General features: G+C 39.2%; 1 protein-coding gene across 2 annotated transcripts in view; it reads left to right on the forward strand.

Moving 5' to 3' along the window:
• Positions 1-23,752, forward strand: part of LOC126248664 (glutamate receptor ionotropic, kainate 2-like) — a 542,085-nt gene that overhangs the window by 374,209 nt on the left and 144,124 nt on the right. For both annotated transcript variants that reach the window (XR_007545524.1, XM_049949880.1), the window contains exons 11-12: positions 3,915-3,999; positions 11,206-11,344. Coding sequence is in view for 1 of the 2 variants with exons in the window: in XM_049949880.1 (XP_049805837.1) it covers positions 3,915-3,999; positions 11,206-11,344 (224 nt within the window). In the remaining variant the exon portion in view is untranslated. The remainder of the gene's footprint in view (positions 1-3,914; positions 4,000-11,205; positions 11,345-23,752) is intronic.

Below are 23,752 nucleotides of genomic sequence, written 5' to 3' on the forward strand. Positions count from 1 at the left end.
TTTAGTGTGGTATAGTAGACAACTAGTTACTCAGACTGAATTTTATCCCACAATGCATGACTAGTGGAGGGTATAAACAGTTTTTGGATGATGAATTGTGTGGTCTGCTTCATGATGTCCCACTTGCTACACAACCCAACTTATGGTGTATTCATGATGGTGTACCCACACATTTCAGTCAGGAGGAAGGAGAGTATCACACTTTTACTTGTCCCTATAGTTCATGCAGGACCAGTTGCTTGGCCCACCAGATCTCCAGATATTAAGCCCTTAGTCATGTACATTTGTGGCCATATCAGTGAGCTCCTGTATGGTGTCTCAAATGACAATATAGCACAACTACAGCAGTGAATAAAAAAAGTCTGTGCAGCTGTGTGGAAAATAGGATGAACAGAGCCTACAACACACTGAGAGTGGCAAGACGTCGAGCAAATCACTGTATTCATCTACATGGATATCATTTTGAACATGTTATGAGGTAAATGTTCAGTACATAGTAATGTAGAATTTTTTGTCCCTTCATGTCATTGCTTTCACAGAAGAATTAATTTTGCATTGTTTGTGATGCTCTACTCTACTGCATGTCTTGGAAATAAAGCAATTTCAGACAAAACTTTATTAACATTTTATTCTTATTTTCATGCATATGTTATGCCCAAAAAATGTGTACAGCAGCTACTTTTGGATCACCTTGTGTAATATATGATATAGTGCATTTCCTCCTTTCAACACTTCTGCCATACTTCTATTTTCTGTAGATGCTTTCCCATTTTTCAACTAGCTGATGCTTTTCTTCAACTCATCTATTATAAATGCAAGTAACTCGTCTCCCTTCTTTCTCACATTACCTTGCAAAATTCTACAAGTTGTAGCAGATCTCCTTTCCTTTGGAAGAATATCCATCTTTTTAATAATTTGCCTTTAATGGCCACTATGCTGCCATTCTCATCTGGATTAATGCTGAATTTCATTTGAATACCACTTCTTGAGTTTTCCATTCTCATAAGAACCTCCTTGATTTGTTGGGGAAAAGTAGAGTTTTGCAGTGCTTAGACATTTCAGTAGGTATTGTACACAGTAGCTCAGCTTTCAAATTTGACTTTTCCATCAGTTAGCAAACACGTACATGTATTTGTACACACACACACACACACACACACACACACACAAACACACACACACACACACACACACTTATTTGCTCTTTTACACCTTTTTGTATGATAAGTGGCTTTTATTATTCACATTGTCTGTTGTTGTTGTTGTTGTTGTTGTTGTGGTCTTCAGTCCTGGGACTGGTTTGATGCAGCTCTCCATGCTACCCTATCCTGTGCAAGTTTCTTCATCTCCCAGTATGTACTGCAACCTACATCCTTCTGAATCTGCTTAGTGTATTCATCTCTTGGTCTTCCTCTATGATTTTTACCCTCCACGCTGCCCTCCAATGCTAAATTTGTGATCCCTTGATGCCTCAGAACATGTCCTACCAACCGGTCCCTTCTTCTCATCAAGTTGTGCCACAAACTCCTCTTCTCCCCAATTCTATTCAATACCTCCTCATTAGTTATGTGATCTACCCATCTAATCTTTAGCATTCTTCTGTAGCACCACATTTCGAAAGCTTCTATTCTCTTCCTGTCCAAACTATTTATCATCCATGTTTCACTTCCATACATGGCTACACTCCATACAAATACTTTCAGAAACGACTTCCTGACACTTAAATCTATACTCGATGTTAACAAATTTCTCTTCTTCAGAAACGCTTTCCTTGCCATTGCCAGTCTACATTTTATATCCTCTCTACTTCGACCATCATCTGTTATTTTGCTCCCCAAAAAGCAAAACTCCTTTACTACTTTAAGTGTCTCATTTCCTAATCTAATTCCCTCAGCATCACCTGACTTAATTCGACTACATTCCATTATCCTTGTTTTGCTTTTGTTGATGTTCATCTTATATCCTCCTTTCAAGACAATGTCCATTCCGTTCAACTAAAGATATGATCACATCAACTAAATAATAAGTTTACATAGAAAAAGTTCATCTTCTTAACCTTCACTAAATACAGCTTTAACCATATATTTGTTCTTGACATGTTAAATAAGAAACTGAATGTCTCAGCTACAACTCTTGTTTTATTTTCTGTGATATCTGTCTAGTGCTTTACTTACTTCATCATTTAATTGGATAATCATCCACAGATCATTTAGTTATCACTGCACCACAATGGGATGAATCTCAGCTCTGGTTGACTTCAATCTTAAGCTTAGCTTCCCATACTGAGAACACAAACCCCTTCCTTAATTCCATATGAACCACCCCTATCTCATTACAACACTGTTGATGACACCTCCTTATATGCCAATATCTCCTTTGCCCACAGCTTGACAGTATTGAGCACTACCTCTACCAATGTCCTTCCAGCTCCAAACCCACCACTCTATTCCTTATACATTTGATCTATTATTTCCTGAGATATTGCTTCTTCTCCATTCAGGGGAAGATATACATGCAAATCTGTGACATGGCCATGGTCACCACCAAGGTATCCTATTGTGAATAACTGTTTATGGACTGTCTAGAGGAAACCATCCTAGCCATTCATGATCATAAACCCCTTATCTGGTTCAGGTTCATCAATGATAACTTTATGATCTGGACCCAAGGCAAACACATTGTATCCAAATTCCCCTATGGTTTCAATACCTTCTCTCCCACTTATTGGTATAATTTACTAGGGCAGATAATAAAGCTATGCAGCTGTATGTTTGTGTGTATGTATACCCTGTACTAGCAGGCTCTGAGGAAGGGCAGTATTGGAAAGTTTTGAAACACTTCCCGTCATGTATGTGGGCTTATTGGCTGCTCAGCACCTCACTTTTCATTTTAGAAAATAAAGTAACGCTAAATCACAGTAAGACTCTGTTTTTACAGTTTCTGTCACACAATTCAACAAAACCTGATGTTTTAATTTCACAGAATGGGTATATGATTAGTGAAACTGAACAGTTCAAATTTGTAGGTGTTCAGATAGATAGTAAACTCTCATGGAAATCCCATGTTCAGGATCTTGTTCAAAGACTTAATACTGCCATTTTTATTATTCGAATGGTATCTGAAGTGAGTGATTATTCAACACAAAAATTATTCTACTTTGCTTATTTTCATTCGCTTATGTCATATGGTATTATTTTTTGGGGTAACTCTTCCCATTCCAAAAGGATATTGTTGGCTCAGAAATGGGCGGTTCCAGCAATAAGGGGTGTAATTTCACGAACCTCTTATCGACCCCTGTTCACGAGTCTGGGTATTTTGACATTGGCCTCTCAATGTATACATATTCCCTTACTGTCATTTCTTGTTAACAATATTAGCTTATCCCCAAGAATAAGCAGCTTTCATGCAGTTAACACTCGGCAGAAATCAAACCTGCATTTGGATTGGACTTCCTTAACTCTTGTGCAAAAAGGTGCTTGAATTCAAAAATCTTAGCAGTAAACCATGTACTTTTAAATCATAACTTAAAGAGTTTCCTCATGGGCCACCACTTCTATTCTGTTGAGGAGTTCCCTGAAAAATTAGGCTGATTCTTGCTGCATTGTTGATTGCATTTACTTAAACTTATGGATTGACTTTTTTTGGTTCATAAACATTTTATTTTTATCTGTTATTACTTTTATGTTGTAGTTTTATGTACTGATATGTTCCATGACCTTGGAGATTTGCTCCTCAATTTGGTCATACAAAACTTGATGCGGGGGGGGGGGGGGGGGGGGGGACGGATATCACAACTTTACATTTATTTTATTAGTCTGTGTACTCTTATAATGATGAGTCATTTATGTCACACTATCTGTGATATAATACTTTATTTTTTCTTTGTAATATCTTTATATTTTTTTGCATTACAGAATGCAGATTTGGCTATCACAGACTTGACAATTACAGCTGAACGGGAGAGTGCTGTGGATTTTACTATGCCGTTCATGAATTTAGGTATGTGATTTATTTGTAAATAAAGTTTCACACCAGTGATGATCTTATTTAAGATACCTTTCAGGCACTTTATGAGATACTGACACAAATGATGAGAGAGGATCAACAGTTCTGAATTAGAGTATATGTTACCTGAATGGAAACATAGTGGTTGGTTAGATGTGGCTGACAATCTAGCAAATGAAATATTTCTAGATTTCTTATTACAAAAAGGAAAATGTATATCCAAGTAAGGGAAGTGACTAAAAATAAAAGTGACAAACAAAATTTTTTATTTTCATTTGTTTTGTTGGTTAATCTGTTGTTTGTGATGTTTCTGTGTTGCTGATTGCCTCAATCTGTACATCTAATTCATAGTGTTTTGTCAATGTAATTTGTTGTCATCTCTTGTCATTTCTTGTTTAATGGGTGTGTCAATTTGAGGCAGCACTTAGTAAAACATTGTCCTTCCACTACCTTTCTCATTCCGCTATACACTGATTTTCTATGCGGTTGCTGCCCATTTGGAATGTGTCTAAATTTCATCCTTAATGTAGTTGTCAGGATGGCATAAGCTGTCAATACTGAACAATACTACTCCCCAGATATACTGCCTCATTATGGCAGTCATATGAATGAGAGTGCTATGAAAAATTTTTTCTCAACACACTCTATTGGCAATAGTCACAAGAAGATTGCAGCAAGTATCTCACTGGTATATCATGAAATAAATTTATACTGTTTTTGCTAAGCACACTGTTATTTCACAAACAATGGTAAGTTACAGTATGGGGAACCACTAGGCCTACTGAAGTAAACATAAATATACATAAAGAAGAATATAACTTACGAAATTTCAAACTGAGGTAACTAAAGGTCTCAAAATAATTAAGAGAATAATAAGTTATCTACTAGAGTGGTTAAGAATTACTATACAAACAGACATTGGCTATCAGTTCAGTTATAAATACAGTTAAAGAATAAAGAATTGCTAGCAGCTTTATAACTGTAAAAGGTGAAAACAGAGATATATACTCAACAATGGAAGATAAAATCAAAATGGGAGTCTTCAATCAATGCAGCATTTTTATTTCAACAATATACATGACTTATAAAAATTATGTACATTAACACTTTTCAGCCAAAGCCAGGTTCAGATTTTTTCTGATAAGAGAATAAAAATGTGTAATGAGAAATGTACATTGAGGCTGCTAGTGCTCCACAACACCACTGAACCTTCAGGTTTGTTTTATGTTGCTAGTTTGTTCTCACCCAAGGGATGACTCATGGAAGGTGGAGGGTTCATGGATTTCTAGGCAGAGGGCAAATTTGGGTATTGGTTGGATGTCTCTTGCCATTTGCCTTAAAGAAAGTGAAATGTTGCCCCTCAATGAAATTACAATTGAATAAGCCTGAGCCACTTGGTTGATACAATGAAGATTTCTTTCCCCACATATGATATGCAAGCACAGCCTGTCATTTGTTGTGTCATCCTAAAGTCCAGTAGCAACTCTCTGGTTTTTGTCGGGTGTAAGTCTTAATCCCTAGGCTGTATCAATTGTATATATAACCATGGTTACAAATTTATTTATTCACCTATTGTATCATGTGGTGAATTTTAGTCAGGTGTACAACATTCAGAAAGCAGTTGCTTGAGTGGTAGAGTACATTGGCATACATGAGGGAGTTTTTGGAGTATAAAAAGTACTCTGTATACGACATAGCGATATAAGTGTACGAGAAAACAGAGCCATGAGCAGGTCTCTTGTAATTTTTATAGAGGAAATAAACATCATTGCAAGTCAGAAAGAGGAATTATTTTAAAAAATAAGGTATTAACAAACCACAGAATCATTTTGTATAAGATTTTTGAATTACTTTAGCTCATTAAAATTAACATCTTGTTCCTACAAACAAACTGCAGTGAAAATTATATTCTGTCAAATAGTCTTTACACCAATGGTAGTTGTTAAAAAGTATCAGACTGGCAAAAATCTTCAGAGAAAGCTTGGAAAATCATCAAAGGTATTTAAATTCTCGAATCATGCCACAGGGATGAGAAGAGATTTAAAACTGCTGTGTCTGTACTGGAAGATGCAGTTATTTAGAACGTGAGCTGGGGTCCAGTAATCTTATGCCATTGCACTAAACATATTTTCTATAAATTATCTTGAGTAGTTAATGAGACACACAACTCACAAGGGTTTTGATTAAGAGAATGCACAGATAAGAATCAGTGACCACAACGTTACTGTAGCATCATTCGAAATTGAATGAAATTTAATGTGCCAACAAAATGTTGAATAAATACTTGAGCAGTCATAAGAAAACATTTATGCAGTGGCTGGGGAATTGTGGATGGAGTGGCGGTGTGTGTGTGTGTGTGGGGGGGGGGGGGGGGGGCAGAGGTGGGGGGAGGAAAATGTGGACAAGTTCTTGTGAAAATTCAGACTACTTTTGGTCTTGTGCTTCATATGTTTGTCCAACAAGAGAGAATGAGATATCAAGTGGTCCACCATGGTTCAGTAACAATGTTAGAAAGTTACTAAAAAAACAGGGAGAGATGTTACACAATAGGTGTTGTTCATTACAGAGATCCTTAATCAAAGAATTATGAGATTCACAATACAAAATGAGCCACAAACATATTACTTTCTACAATATATGTCTTTTGCAACTTAGATTTTTATAGGTGGGGGCATAAAGCCTGTCTTGGAGTATACACCATGTAAATGGAACAGAAAATACAGAAAATCATTCTAGTACACTATGCCACTGTTTTCTAGTACACAATGTGGGTATAAGAGTCTTGGAGGAAGCTTTAATACTGGTTTTGGGGATTTGCTATGGCATTAAGTTCTGTTGATTGTTTGCAGGGAATTTCTGATGGTGGAGGAAGTGAAATTTGTCAGTGAAGTAAGGTTACAGCTTCAAATGTCTTCAACTTTAGAATGGAAATGTATTAACAGTTAATGAATTACCACTTTTCAAGAAATGATCGAATGTGTAATTGTGTTTAGAATACACCGAGACAGAAGTGAAGAAGTGAGGAAACGCAAAAATTTTTATGCAGTGTTAGGAGAAGACTTTTTTCCACAATTTCCATAGACACGCAACAAATATTATGCCCATACCTGTGCATAATTAAGCAATGTGTTCAAGTTATTATGGACAACAGCAAGTCATCTAACCATGAACAATAAATTCAGGAAAGAAAGTTCAAGACAACATATTAATTTAGCAAAAACTTCCATCATGCTTAGTTCTCTGATCTGCTTATACTTTATGTGAAATGGAGATGATTAAGATAATATTAGATTTAAGTGAAGATGCTACCCTGACAGTTTGCTCATGCATCATCAAAGTTCCTGAAATACTTTGTTAACAACTCTGAGTTTAGGTGTGAACAGGCTTCTAAGGTTGGTAGCACAGCTGGGACACTACTACACTACTACAGAGGCACAACAAATGTTTTACGATGAGTATCCCATAATTAATGGCAGAGGTTAATTAGTTAGTTAGTTAGTTAACTTCATGTTGCATGGATCATTTGCATGATAAATGATTATGAAGTAGGATGAGGCATTTTGAATTCATGTTTCAAATTAATTAGTAAATATTGATACATGTTGAAAATTTATAGTGTTCAACATGTAGCCATAACTGCAAATTAATTTGCAGTGTGAAAGTATAATGATCTAACTTCTATTATAAATTATATTACTGCAAATGTGGCATACTCATCATTGAAACAAAAAGCTGTGACTGCTGTATTGTAGAACAGCCACACTTTGTTTTCATTGATTAATATGAAATTAATGAAAAGGCCATTCCAGTTGCTTTGTATTTATTTAATCCACAACAAGTTTCAACTTCTATGTTAAGCCATTATCAAATTGTTCTGAAACTGTCATAAATATGACGATATATATGCATACATAAATGAAGATGAAAATGAAGGTGTACATATGGACTTTTGTTAAGAAATAGAAATTTATGATGACCTAAAAATACAAAAGAAAACACTCTTAATGAAAAGAGCACACTTAAAAGCTTGAGATTCTTGGACATCTGCCACCCTGTTATTCATAATTTCTGTGATGTTACTCCACTAATTCATAATTGTATCTACATGGTACTTAGATGTTTCTAAACTCACTCTGTAAGCAGTCCATAACACATCCAAGCTACGCTAGTACCCAAGCTGTGCTAACAACCCCTGCAGTTCCCTGTAGTTCAATTTTTGCACACTAAAGACATAATTCTACTCTTGACAGGGGTGCCTGGTCCACTGCAACTGTGTTACACTTTTATTAAAAAAATATTGTTAGTCTCTTCCTTATAAAACATACAAACTAGAATTCTCAGATATGTCAGAACATAAATCTTCATAAACTCAAAGAATAATTATAATTTAATGACTTAAAAAAGTATTGAGACAACTATAACCTCACGATATCATTACACAAGCAAGATTTTAAATCTACCAGATTTTTGCTTTGGTCATTGCTTCTCCACTATAAGTTTTATAATGTATCTGTACATATGCACTGCTGGAAAAAAATTAATACACATTTTTAGAGGTTTCTATTTCACTCACAATTTATGGTTGCAACAGTGCATATGGAGTACATGAAATGATTACATTTGCAGATCAATAGCAATATATTAGTATGTGGTATAGCCTCCATGAGTGTCAATGCAGGCAATGACCTGGCATCCAGTCGATTGTACAGATGGTGAATACTGTCCTGAGATGTTTTATTTCCTGCCTCCTCGATCTGTTTGTGTAGTTTGGTAAGAGTAGTTGGCTGATGAGTCGCGTGAATCACTTCTCAACCCATCATATCCCACACATGCTTGACTGGAGACAAGTCTGGAGATCGTGCTAGTCTGGGAAGTTGCTGCATGCTTTTTAGAGCATTTTGAGTTTCATGCACAGTGTTTGGCTGAGTGTTATCATATTAGAACAACACACCACCTTCCTGTTGCAATAATGACAGAAGAATGGGTCTAACAACATTCTTCATGTCCCGAACAATGATTAGTGTCCCCTCCAGAAACACCAAAGGTGTAGTTTATTGCACCCCAAAACATAAGGCCCAGGATGGGACCAGTTGTCTTGGATGAATGCACTCTGTGTGTGAGCATTCACCAGGTTTATGTCATATGTACAAATAACTATCACTTTATTGCAGGCAGAATCTGCTTTTATTACTGAAGATCATGCCATGCTATTCCATCTTCCAAATGATTCTCTGACAGCACCAGTCAAGCCATGCACATCAACACTGTTGCATGAGCAGGAGATGTGCTAGAGGTGAATGTTCCTGTTGTCCAACTTCAAATAACTGGTTTTCAACAGTCCATATTGACACATCTGGTCTCACAAGCCCTCTTATCTGTTCCATGATAGCTGTATGATCTGCCACTACTGTCCCTACAGTATGACGATCCCTTGAAACATGTCTGTGCTGCGGGGATATCCAGAACCTCATCTATGGCTGTGAGAATGTTCACACAACCACTGATAAAAGAATTGCTGTGCAACTGATACAGCACATCCAACTTGTGTAGCAGTTGTATAAAAGGATCATCCTGCCCCTTGGAAGGCTACAATTTGATCCCTTTCAAACTTGCGCAGCTGGCCATAGGAAGCATGAGTGCATCTCTGTGGCACTGTTGTCTGCTTGCTTCACATATTTGCACCACAGTGGGCCTTCTGGATGTGAGCATTCCCTATTGAAGGGTGGACACAGATACCACTACACTAGCTGTTTGCATAAAATGCTGAAATCATTATTAGTACATCTACTACCCCCAGGTGGCATATGCCATAATTTGATTAAAATCAATGTTGTTCTTCTAGGTGTACTAATTTTTTTTCCAGCAGTATACATATGTAAGCCTTGTTTTATTGTCTTCAGTTGTGTAGCTGTATAGTTATGTACATGTATAGTTAGTACATGAGCACCGGGTGATCAAAAAAAATTTGAAAACTGAATAAATCACGGAATAATGTAGATAGAGAGGTACAAATGGACACACATGCTTGGAATGACATGGGGTTTTATTAGCAGAATAGCAATAATTAGCATAACAAGGTAAGACAAAGCAAAGATGATGTTCTTTACAGGAAATGCTCAATATGTCCACCATCACTCCTCAACAATAGCTGTAGTCGAGGAATAATGTTGTGAACAGCACTGTAAATCATGTCCGGAGTTATGGTGAGGCATTGGCGTCGGATGTTGTCTTTCAGCATCCCTAGAGATGTCGGTCGATCACGATACACTATCGACTTCAGGTAACCCTAAAGCCAATAATCACACAGACTGAGGTCTGGGGACCTGGGAGTCCAAGCATGACGAAAGTGGCGGCTGAGAACACGATCTTCACCAAACGCCACGCGCAAGAGATCTTTCACACGACTAGCAATAAGGGGTGGTATTTTTTTTTTGTTTTTTTCCCTAATAAAACCCCATGTAATTCCAAGCATGTGTGTCAATTTTTACCTCTCTATCTACATTATTCTGTGGTTTATTAAGTTTTCAAATTTATACTGACTTTTTGATCACCCGGTATATCAATCATAATTATGGCAGTTTCGGAACCAGTTGACAATGGCTTAACATAAAAGACAAAGCTGGTAGTAGACTAAATAGATTTCTAAAGAGCACCTGGAGTGGCCTTTTCTCTAAACAAATAAACAGTCATGCAGCACATGGAGAAACTTCCAGTATGAAATTATTCTTCCAAATTTAACATAAGGATCCATTGTCATATAATTTATATTTTTATTAGCTTCTTGCATCATTACAGGAAAAATGATGTTGGGACTAGCATAGGTGAAGTGGTCATGAAGCTTAAAGAATTACAGAAAGAATGTAAATCTGTGGAAATCAAGTTAATTATTCAATAATACCAGGAATAGTCTGAAAAAGTTATGTGTATTTGCAATTTATTTGATCCATAAAACTTTTTTTAGAAATATGAGTTAATTTTAGCTCTTCTGAGAATGTAAGAGCATGTTTAACCATGCTCTCTATATTAATAAAATATGAGTTGCTTCTTCAGTTGAGACTAGTGTCAGGATTTTAAATGTTTTTTGTTTCAATAATCTATAACCCATAAACAACTTCTACGATATACAGAGTGAATGAAGAATTTAATGTACAGTAGGCTTATTTAATTTTTTTGTTTCTGTAAATACAAATACTTTCCCAGGTATTGCTATCCTGTACAAGAAACCAATGAAGGCTGCACCAAAGCTGTTTTCATTTATGGATCCTTTCTCCAAGGATGTTTGGATTGTAATGTTTGCAGCTTACATAGGAGTATCTCTTATGCTCTTTGTAATGGGCAGGTAAATTATTTTTTTTGTTGTAAATTACTAATGTGGTTTGCTTATTTTTGTATCATAGAGTTACATTTTTTCCATTCTTCATAACTGTTAAAGCTAAATAATTGTTATCCTAAATGCACTTAGTTAGCAATGTGCCAATAGAAATAAAACCTCTTAATAACTATTTGGTAAGTTTTTATTTGGTCCTGTTGCTTCACATTTATTTCAAAGCAGGTACTTGTATTTATAAAGTTGATACAGAATCATATAGTATTGTGTTACAGTTAAGGAGAACATTAGAGTATATTCATATTCAAACATTTTTCATATTACTGGTGTGAATATTTACATATAATGCTGAGACATGAAGCACATAAAATTTCATAGATTTACATCAGTAACACATTGTTATGTACATAATGAGTAAATTATATATAAGGAACCTTTTAACCAACAATTTGTTACAACTTGGTATGAGAGTAATTAGTCAGAACTTTATGTCACTTAAATCGGAATTCTCATACTGCTTTATGGTGTAGTATGCTTTTTCTTAAACCCCTCTGCAGGTTAATAGATGTCTATAAATTCTAAAATGATGTAACTTCATACTGTATTGTGAAGATTACACTGTAAATAGAACTAAGCTTAATTTACAATTTAAGGAGTAAAGGTAACAACTCACTGAATATACAGATGCTGAGTTATCAAAAGGCATTTAAACACTGGTACACTGATAACTGTGTTAGCTTTCTGCATACATTTATAGGGCAGACATATTTGCCTGCTCTGACATCAAGAAATTAAAACTAACCAAACCATGTTCTTCATGGTCATCCTATCCTTCTTCTACCCTTGTCTCTAAACTCATAGGTTTTCATTGGTATTTGAGTTTGATTCATAAGTAGTAGATGGTCATACCACTCCTTTCTATACTATTGGGACTTCTCTATTATACATAGAATACAGCACTATTTTCTTAATTTACTGTTCCTGTTATGATCTTCTAATATGTATCCTCCTACAGGTCTCATTTCTGCCACTGCATTTCTCTTTAGCTGTTTGTTTGTTAATATCCGTACTTTGGATCCATAGAAATATAAAAGAACATCCATAGTATTATAAATTTTAACTACTGCTTCTTTCCTGGTTTTATGCAGGAGTATTCTCTTAATCATAATTAACATTTGTAAATGTTGTAAAACGTTCTTGTAGAATGTAAATACTTATTGCCTGAAACCTGGAGGAGACCACCCACCATAAAAGCAGAAGCAATGAGTTGTTTATAAGTGACAATTCAATTCTTTTGCTTTTCGGCAAGTGGTCTCCTTTAACCAAAAAGTACCAACATGTGTAAGTATCTTTGAAGTTTAATTTTCAGGATCAGTGTCATAAACAAAAGAGGTATCACAGCTCAGGTAATTGAATATATGGATTTGTTCCACTATTCTGTTCTTCATTATGATTTTAGTTTTAAGGTGTTATTTTCTACAAAGTGTCATATCTTTGTTTTTCTTTGTGGATATGGTTAACTTATGTTGCTTTGCTACTACATGTAAGGACAGTACAGTGTGTTGTAGCTGTATTCCATATCTGCCAGCATAACATGGCCATCTGCAAAAAGGAATGAGCTAAATACTTCACATCTCAGTGGGCATGAATCTTCCACTTTCTTTTGCCTTCTATTGACAGTGGCATTTATATATATGTTGGATAATGTGGCAATAAAAGACACCCTAGTCTAATTCCTTGTATGATTATTCTCATTCCTGTAACAGTGATTGGCCCAACGCATATCACCGAGCGAGGTGGCGCAGTGGTTAGACACTGGACTCGCATTCGGGAGGACGACGGTTCAATCCCGCGTCCGGCCATCCGGATTTAGGTTTTCCGTGATTTCCCTAAATCACTCCAGGTAAATGCCGGGATGGTTCCTCTGAAAGGGCACGGCCGACTTCCTTCCCCATCCTTCCCTAATCCGATGAGACCGATGACCACGCTGTCTGGTCTCCTTCCCAAAACCAACCAACCAACCAACCCAACGCATATCTTGATCTTCTCATCTGTATAAGCACTCTGAATTGACCTTAATAAACGCTAAGAAATGCCAGACTCTCCTAAAATTTCACACAAGTTACATCTCACCATGTAGTTGAAGTTCTTTTCATAATCCACAAAATTTTGGAAGATTACTTTTTTTACACTTTTCTATTATCTGGTTTATAGAGAAAACACAATGTAAATTTGAAAAACTTCATGGTCTGTGAAGAAGAGGAGAAGAGCGTGTGAGAACAGTAGATATGAATTTACAGTCATGGAGCAGGGGTAGAGGTGGGTAAGGGACAGGTGTTAGTAGAGATTTCTCCTAGCAAGGCATCCTTCAATCTTGCATCAGCCTGCACTAAACCCTGCATCACACCCAGCTCCATCCCTTTTCCATGACTCTTAACTTCACTCACCCTGTACTCACACCCTCTTCCCTGCAGTCTCTCTATCTTCTGTTTTATCTCCTTTTCTCAGACCACAGCTCCACCTCATCATGCACCACATACAACTGCCAGAACCAACTCACTGGTACTGTATTTGTATTCTGTGCATGTGTTGCCTCTCTCTCCCAAATATCAGCCATCCTTTTCCAACACTCCCTTCCACTCCATACCTCTTTTTCTGCCTTAGCCCAATTCATCTGACAACATCCTGTTTATGTGATGTTTAACAGCTCACTGTCTCAACTATTTGGTGAGTTCATCCTGTTACTCCTTAAATTATGTACAGTCCATCAGGGTTTCTGTTGTCATATTTCTGAGCTTAATTTATAGGGGATATTGTTAATGCACAGTTTGTACCCAAGCAAATTATTACACTAACATTCCTATATGTTTCCTAGAAGACTTTTCTATCAAAATTGGTAATAATGTTGTCAATGACTAATTATAAGCAGACACTCTTATAGGTATAGATATTGTTACTTGCATTTTATTCTGTAATTAAGTTTTAAATAAATATTTTTGGCTTCAATACTTTCTTCATTCCAATACTGGCCACAGTGTTTGCTATCACAGTTTTCTATTGTGAATTTTAATTCTTTCTGAGAGAGGTGCAAACCTTCCTGATGGGTGATCTATACACATTGGACACTAAAAAATAAGTCATATTACATTATGTCATAAATTTCAAAATATTTTACTTTGGCTGTGTTAAGCTTTATTTTTTTGTAACTGGGATTTAAAATTTTTACTCTATGGGGGAATTCCAATATCATTGCATTTTAAAGTAAGAATGTAGTTGTTCCAGAGATTTAAAGTCTGTGCTCACACTTCCTACTTCATGTCAATGATGTGAACCATGTAACTAATAACATTTATGTTTTCATTTTTCTTCAAATCTTTATTTATTGGCTGTCTTATCAATGATAGCATGCTGTGCTACAAGTATTGAACAAGTTGTGTGTATTAGTTTTCTTATGCACAAATTGAATATTGTATAAAATAGACTACAAGAATTTAACATACGAGAGAAATTTATATATTGCAAATGTAGAGCAAACAAATGTGTAATATTGTGTATTGTAATTTATATACCCATGAATACACTCACAGAGTAGAAATAGTGACACTGTAAATATGACTGCTGTAAGGATTGTTTAAATGACTTTACTGCTTTTGTATTTCACAGGCATTTTATTAACAAGTTTCAGTACTAAACTTAGTGGACCATTCTGACACATTCTGTTATTTGTACAGCTTGTACGAAAATTTTTCACAGCCTGGTGTTATGGTCACGAACATCATAGTTCCTCTGAAAAAATTTGTCATTACCTATTGCATTTATCTGAAAAAATAAAATGGTTTTTCTTATATAAATGCAACAGAGTGAAAGTATGTTAAGTGCTGTAAAGATATGTGTGCATGATATTTTACTTCAATTTATTATCATAAGTGTCTTTTTAATTTTAACTACACAGAGCGCTTCTGGTGAGTTTTCTCAGAATTGGACTCCATAGTGTAGATGCAACTTATCATAAGCATAGTAAGCATTATCAACAATTTCCATGTTGGTGCATAATTTCAGGGGTCTTAGAACATAACACCCTTTACTTACCATACCATTAACAAACACTCAGTATGTTCAATCTCTTTCGCATTGTCTTGCAGCAAAACAACAAGGAATTTTGTTACAGGGCTACTTTGTACTTACCCATCCTTAAGGAAAATTCTGTGTTTGCGTGGATTCTTATTTTGCTGGGTATTAAAATTCATTGTAACATTCCTACTGTTATTTACAATTAACTGACTGTCATCTGCTAGAATTATAAATATTTGCAGAAGGCTTACTACTGAGTTGTAATACAATACAATTTATACTCAAATCAGTTGTTTCATGAAGCAGAGTGAATAGATGTTTTTGAATGTTTGGGGAAACAGATCAGTCATATGGCTGACATTCCACTTTATGGCAATGATATCGGAATTCCTCCATTGAGTAATACAATTTTAGAACCCAGTTACAAAAAAATAGTTGTTATGATATTCAGCCTAAGGCTTTGGGCTGTCCTGCGTAGTAAATCCTCCAAAGTTTTATTCAACAATGATGCAATTTCCCTTTGTCTCTTGATATAATCATTATAATGCTGATAAAGAACTGAACCAATAGCAAACTATTAAGTTGTTGAGGCTTTCATGGTCATTTCTTGATGTATTGCATGTTGGCTCTTCATTTGAGATCTTCAGCTGCCATCATCAATGGATGGTGGATCTTTGACAATGCCAGCCACTCTTGCTAGCAAAAGATCAGAAAAATTATTAAATAAATGTTGGCCAAAAACCCTGAAATGAAAGCTAATGGGAAATACATTGGTAGCAAATTATTGTCTTAGTGTGGGTGCATACTATTGCCTAAAATGTTTTCATAAGCACCTGTGTTTATATTGACATCAACAAAAACTTGTAATCACAGCTCTAACCTGGAAAAATGGCCTAGGTAAGTATCAAATTTGCAAGGCATTTACAAGGTTCACAATTGCCCATATGAGTGCCACATCATGCTGTATATTGTATATCAGTTCTCAATAGAACTTTCTTTCATTGTTCTACAGATCACAAATAGAATTACTAATTTAACAAGCAGTACATTTGTTCTTTTGATAGTAGCTTATGCTTGACTGCATGATGATGAAAACTGAGTCTTATCACCTCTTGACAGATTTTTCCCCCTTACTCAACTCTGTACTTGTGCTGCAACATTAAGCTTCTCGAATATGATACTTGGCAAGTATGTCTGACAATTAGCTCATGGAGTATATGTTACATCTCTACAATGCCTATGTTTTAATTTCTTAGGCCTTTAAGAGTGATGACCTTTCTTGATATTACCAGTACACAATAACGGCTCTTCAGGTATTGTCCTGGCAAGAAATGCATATGTAGTTATGTTTCACATTTTTATTCTTTAGAAGAGTATGCATTGTAATGGACATTTATGACAAGTAAAAACTGTGTACAATACAAGGAATTTAACGGAACCCCTTGCATTTCATGAATAGTGTGGTTCCAATGAGAGAATGTACAAAAGAAAAAAAAATTGTTTAAATGACAGCTTCACAGATGGTGCTGAGGGAACACAATTTTACTCTCTAGTGAAGTATGTGCAGTGATGAACATTTGTAGCTTGTTCAAATTGTATGCCTGACCACGATTTTAAACAAATCTCTACTTTCCTCATGCATTCCACATCCAAACATGTCTTAGTGATGGATTCATAGTTTCACTATTCCTTCCAAATTCTGTGGGATTAGCACTTGTAGATAGCACACAGCACAGAGTTTGATTCAGCCATACCTTCTGGAATGTTGTTGACATAATGCATTTTTACTCTTTAATGGGGCACCACCCACAAAAAACAGAAATCTTAGTTTGTGTAATGGTCTAGCACACAGTTCTGTTGTTGTTGTAGTCTTCAGTCTGAAGACTAATTTGATGCAGCTCTCTGTGGCAGTCTATCTCCATTCTGTTGAGGGCTGTACTGGGGTGATCCTGCATCGTTGGTAGATTGTGAAAGCTGTGCCCTCCTCTGGAACCCCCCCCCCCCCCCTCCCAACCCCTCTCACCATAAAACAAATTTTCCTTACTGTTTTTTACAGATTTATCAAATTTTATAATTTTTTTAATATATTGAATGAAAATTAAGGATTGTTGAAAAATATCCCTGGCATCAGTTACCATGCACAGGAATCTCTGATTTCAGTTGTGCCTCAAAAATGGTGGGGAGTTTGCTTGTCGAAATACCAATGGTTGCGAGGACATTACCCAGCTGTATTCCCCAAGTTATTTGAACATTTGATTCAGTACGACCTCAAATTTCAATGCAAAGTTACCAGCTGAGGAGGCTAGTAAACTAAATAAACCCTCTGCCTGTGTTTGATTCCTCCACTGTCATGTCTCACTTCAGTCATCAGTTGGCAGAAATTTGGAAATACTGGAAGCCTTTGTACAAACATCATATATGCAATAGCATCTGCTCACTGACCTTTGAAAACCTAAAATATTGTGGTGAAGTAGCTGCAATATCTGCATTGTCAGAAGCAAGTGAGCTATGTGGCAGTTGTATGAACTGAGTGCACTGTCGTCTTTTTAACCATATTAGCAATAGATGTCTGTTCAGTAATAGTCATTTTTTCATGATTCTACTGGAGTAGAAAGTTGGTTTTAGAAATTTTCTGAAAAGAACTTGCTTCAACACAAAATACCTTTGTTGTAATGATTATCAGCTCAAGTCACAAATCATATCCATGAAACTCTCCCCCCTATTTTATGATAATACAATACAAGCTGCCCTTTTTTGAACTTTTTCAAAGTTCTCACTCAAACCTATTTGGAAAGGATTACATACAGTGCAGTGTTACTGTGCAAGAGAATGGACTAGTGTATGTAGGCAGTCTCTTTAGTAGATTTGTGTAATAATACTGTTCACGTTTACATCGCACTTCACTTGGCGTAGACTGGGACTGTGCCCTAGGCATGCTCGATGATAACTGACTGGGCACAGCCCGTGCTGCCTGACTTGTTGTTGTTGTTGTTGTTACGCCGGCAGAGGTCGCGTCCGAATTCTCGCGTGCCCTCTGGTGGACAGGACTCTACTTGCGGCAACTACCGTCCGTGATGCGCCGTGCTGATGTTCACCTCCCGCGACCTTTCTGGTGGCTACTGCACTCCTCCTCCTTTGGGGGGTGAAGCCACTGTGATCCACTGCGTCGGAAGGTGGAGCGTCAGGCAGGATCAATGACCTCCACATCCATTGGAAGGCCGGAGTCGAGGGGATCTGCCAATCCTCGAGCCGGAACCTTCGAATACGGCTGGAAGTGACCCACACGAAGTGGCCCCCGTCATCCCACCACCGGAGCCCGGGACAGAACGGGCGACAAGCTGTCGAACTCCGGATCCTGTGCCACCTCGGGAGGGGCAAGACCCAGTGGCGGGGACGATGGGGAAGGGACGACCACAGGTGAACCAGCCTCCTGAGAAACCGGGCCTGCGAGGGGGGCCGGCTCTCGTTGGGGCATCTCGAACGATGGCGATGCCAGTGCTGGAGCTACTGGAGGCTGCCAAGGCTGAGAACCATCGCAGTGCGGCAGAGGCACAGCGGGGAGAGGTGGTAACGTCCCCTGAGAAACCAACATGGGTGCCGGCAATGGGGAAGCCGGTGTCCGAGAGGTCGGAGGGTGGGTGCCCAAACGTGGACGTAGCTGATTTTGGTGACAACGTACCACCCGGTCCCCCGCCTGCAAGGTATAGTGCTGGTGGCCATTTCGGCGCAGGACCACAGCCGGTATCCAACGTGGATTGTGACCAAACCCACGTGCCCAGACCGACATACCCAGTGGAAAGCCAGGTACTCCGTTTTGCGAAGACTGGCGAGGACCAGGCCGGAGGAGGTGCAGTAGAGTCCTAGGTTGGCACCCATGGAGGAGCTCTGCGGGGCTGCGTTCGCCCATTGGTGTGGTCCGGTATGCCGTCAGGAAAAACGTCAATACCTCCTCCGCAGGAAATTCGTGCACATACTTTTTCATCTGCATCTTAAATGTGCACACCATGCGCTCGGCTTCCCCATTCGATTGTGGATGGAAGGGGGCAGAGCAAACGTGCTGAATACTGAAGCGCCTACAAAAATCCTGGAAGGTCTGCGAAATAAACTGCGAACCATTGCCCGAGACCAGGGTGATTGGCAGACTTTCCACAGAAAAGATTTTTGCTAGTGCCTGGATTGCAACTTCTGAAGTGGTTGAGGAGCAGTGAACCACATATGGGAATCGGGAATAAGCATCAATGACAATGAGCCAAAAGCCATTGAGAAACGGGCCCGCAAAATCAATGTGAACACGTTCCCATGCTTGGGTTGCCGGCGGCCAGGAAGAGAACGCTGCCCTGGGAGATGCCTGTTGGCTCACACACTGGGAACAGGCGGCCACCAAGTGCTCAATTTCTCTGTCAATACCGGGCCAGTACACATGTCTGTGAGCCAAGGTTTTAGTACGGGAAACACCCCAGTGCCCCGCATGTAATAACGTGAGGACCTCCCTTCGTAAACTGGCAGGAACAACCACGCGAGGAGCTGTATCATCGGTAGCCAGAAGGAGAACTCCTTCCAAGACTGAGAGGCGGTCTCGTAGAATAAAATAATTACGAAGAGGGTCCGAGGCCCGGCCTGGAGAGCGGGATGACCACCCCTGCTGAATGAGGCGAACTACTTGCTGGAGAACCGGGTCAGCTGCCGTTTCCCTGGCGACTCTAGAACTAGTGATCGGGAAGCCATCAACCGCTTGGCGGGACGCCACATCCAAATGAAAACACATAATCTCTTCTTGATCGAACTTAGGATCCGGGCCCACCGGAAGACGGGAAAGAGCGTCGGCATTGGCATGCTGTCCGGTAGGGCGAAAATGAATGTCATAATGGTACTTAGAGAGGAACAAGGCCCAGCACTGTAGTCTGTGGGCCGCCCTATCCGGAATCTGAGAGGCGGGGCCAAATAACGATATTAACGGCTTATGGTCAGTGATTAACTGAAACTTCGTGCCGTACAAGAAAGGGTGAAACTTGGTAACAGCATAGACAATGGCCAAAGCCTTTTTTTCCACCTGGGAGTAATGGGCCTGCGTGAGACTAAGAGTCTTAGACGCAAACACCAGTGGTTGCTCGGAACCATCTGCGTTGTGATGGGCCAGGACCGCCCCCACCCCATACTGCAAAGCATCTGTAGCCAGGACCAACGGCTTATGGGGGTCAAAAGTAGCCAAACAAGGTGCTGACGTGAGGAGGCCCTTCAACGAGTTGAATGCTCGCTCGCATGCAGGCGACCAATCAAAAGGAACACCCTTGCGCAGAAGGCAGTACAGGGGGCGAGCTATGGTGGAAGCCCTGGGAATGAACGGGTGGTAATAGGCTATCTTGCCTAAAAAAGCTTGTAACTCTTTCAGCGAAGCGGGCAGAGGAAGGTCGACGATACCTTGGACCAAACTTCCTAGTGGCTGGACGCCGTGATGAGAGATGGTGTAGCCCACATACTCAATGGATGGTTGGAAGAAGTTTGACTTATGCAAGTTGCAACGCAAGCCCACAGACCTGAATTTGAGAAAGAGGGTGCAAAGGTTGTGCAAGTGTTCCTTCGTGCTGTGGCCTGTGACAATTATGTCATCCAGGTAATTAATACAATGAGGGATTGTCGACATGGCGTGCTCAAGATAACGCTGGAATATCGCTGGGGCACTGGATATTCCGAAGGCCAACCGCTGATATTGGTAATGGCCAAACGGGGTGTTGACGACCGCCAGCCGTTTGGAGTCCTCATCAAGTGGTATCTGATGATAAGCGTCCAAAAGATCGATTTTCGAAAAATATTGGCCTCCCGCCACGGCGGAGAACAATTCATCAGCACGAGGTAACGGATAGGTGTCCACCACCAATTGGGAATTAATGGTGGCCCTGAAATCGCCACACAGACTTAATTTTCCCGAGGGCTTCCTTACAATAACGAGGGGCGAAGCCCACTCACTAGAGGAAATAGGAAGAATGACCCCTAGGGCTGTCAGCCGGTGTAGCTCTTCCTTTACCTGAGGGCGGAGAGCCAAGGGGATCTACCTCGCACGTAGAAACCGAGGGCGAGCCGACGCCTTCAACGTTAAGTGAGCTTCAAAATCTGAAACACACCCCAGGCCCTCCTCAAAGATATTTGGAAAGTTTGAGATCAAAGATTCCAATTATTGATAGGGAACGTCTTCGGAGACCAACTGTATGGTGACAGCGATAGAAAAACCGAAAGCTTGAAAGGCATCCAGGCCAAAAAGGTTAGCGGAGCTCGCGTCACTGACAACAATAAAAGTAATAGGCCGAGTGACTGATTTGTAAGTCACGTCGGTAGTGAATTGACCCAGTAGGGAAATGAACTGTTTACCATAACCGCGTAGACGCCAGTAAACTGGCGCCAACGGGGGTGATCCAAGGTCGGAATAAGTTTGTGCATTGAACAACGAAACTGCCGCGCCCGTATCTACTTGCAGTTGTAACCGGCGCGACAGAACCGACACCTCAATAAAGAGTTTGCGTGCCGATGTGTCGGGAGCCTGGCCCGATGAAACTGCCTGACCTCCCTATCAGGGGCCGAACGAACAATGACGTCGCGTACCATAACGTGGGCATACGACTCTCGCGACTGCTCCGTGACAAAGTGACACTTGCGACTAAGGCCGTGCAGGGTAGCGGCCCATGCCTGGTAAGACTGATGGGGCTGTTTCTTGCATTGATAGAACTCGACCCTAGCCGCCACAACATGCGTGCGGCGGCGATAATATGAAGACAGCAACGAACACAGCGCATCAAAAGACAAGGACGAGGGTTCCTGCAACGGCGCTAGCTGCCGCAAAACTTGATACAGCAAGGGAGATATCCAAGACAAGAAGAGAGCACAACATACCTGCACATCGGCAACATGAAACGCCTGGAAATGCTGCCGAAGGCGATGTTCATATGCGTCCCAATTCTCCGCCGGAGCAGACTGCGTGAAGAGCAACGCCGGAAGCACTTGTTTCATGGTGGCCATGAGCTCCATCTGCTGCTCAACCAAAACCCGCACTAAATCCTCCATGCCGTGGAGAAGCTGCGACAACGACGCAACACGCGAAAGAACGACCCTACTCGTCGCCAATTGTGTAATAACACTGTTCACATTTACGTCGCACTTCACTTGGCGTAGACCGGGACTGTGCCCTAGGCATGCTCGATGATAACTGACTGGGCACAGCCCGTGCTGCCTGAGTTGTTGTTACGCCAGCAGAGGTTGCGTCCGAATTCTCGCGTGCCCTCTGGTGGACGGGACTCTACTTGCGGCAACTACCGTCCGTGACGCGCCGTGCTGATGTGCGCCTCCCGCGATCTTTCTGGTGGCTACTGCAATTTGTAGTGGCTTTTAAGTTATCTGCTTGTAAAACACATTCATTAGTTTGCATTCCCAACATTTTCTATGTAATAGTTCCAGTGGAAGTTGTTTGTAATTGTAATCCTTAGATACATAGTAGATTTGAAAACCTTTAGATTTGTGTGGTTTACCATTTAACCAGAATTTAAAAGATTTGTTTTAGCACTCATGTGAATCATCTCTCACTTTTATTATTTAAAGTCAATTGATTCTTTTTGCACCATAGCAGATATCGTATCTACATCATGTTGCAGTTTAAGGCTGTTTATGTCATAAAGCTCTTTTCTCCTCAATTCAGTACATACCTACTCATTAATTACTTGATCTACCCACCTACACTTCAAAATTCATCTGTTACATGAAATTTTAAAAACTTATAATCTCCTCCTTTCTGTACTGCTTATCATCCCACATTCCACTTTCATATGAGGCTACACAGTAGACAAATACATAGTTTTAAATTGTCATACATTTTCATGTCTGGTATGTTAAAACATCTTACTTATACTTGTGCAGGTTGAGGCAACTAAGACAGACCACTCCAAATACATCCAGAATAAAATAAATATATAAAGATGTGGTTTGCACTAAGTTACAGTGGACAATATGGTGAATTTCTTTATATTCAAAAATAATTTTAGTCAGCAAAATACAGCACTGACTTTGTTTTTTCTAATAGAACTATATACTTTTTTCTATGGCATTTTAAAAAAGCTTCTAAGAGAACTTCAATGACATAACATGTTCTTCAGGGGAAGAATATTCACAATACTATGTATGTGAACGTGAAACTATTTCGTAATGTTTACCACAGCTGAACCCTCAATGACAGTGGATGTTCCTCCAGACATACATTGTATTGTGAATATACAGACACTGTATAAAAAGAGACATTGTAGTCTCAATGATGAAAAATGATCTTCACTTTTTTTTTACTTTTGTGCTCACTGTGAATATCTCAGTAGC

The sequence above is a fragment of the Schistocerca nitens genome, chromosome 3 (assembly GCF_023898315.1).
Source record: "Schistocerca nitens isolate TAMUIC-IGC-003100 chromosome 3, iqSchNite1.1, whole genome shotgun sequence".
NCBI lineage: Eukaryota > Metazoa > Arthropoda > Insecta > Orthoptera > Acrididae > Schistocerca > Schistocerca nitens.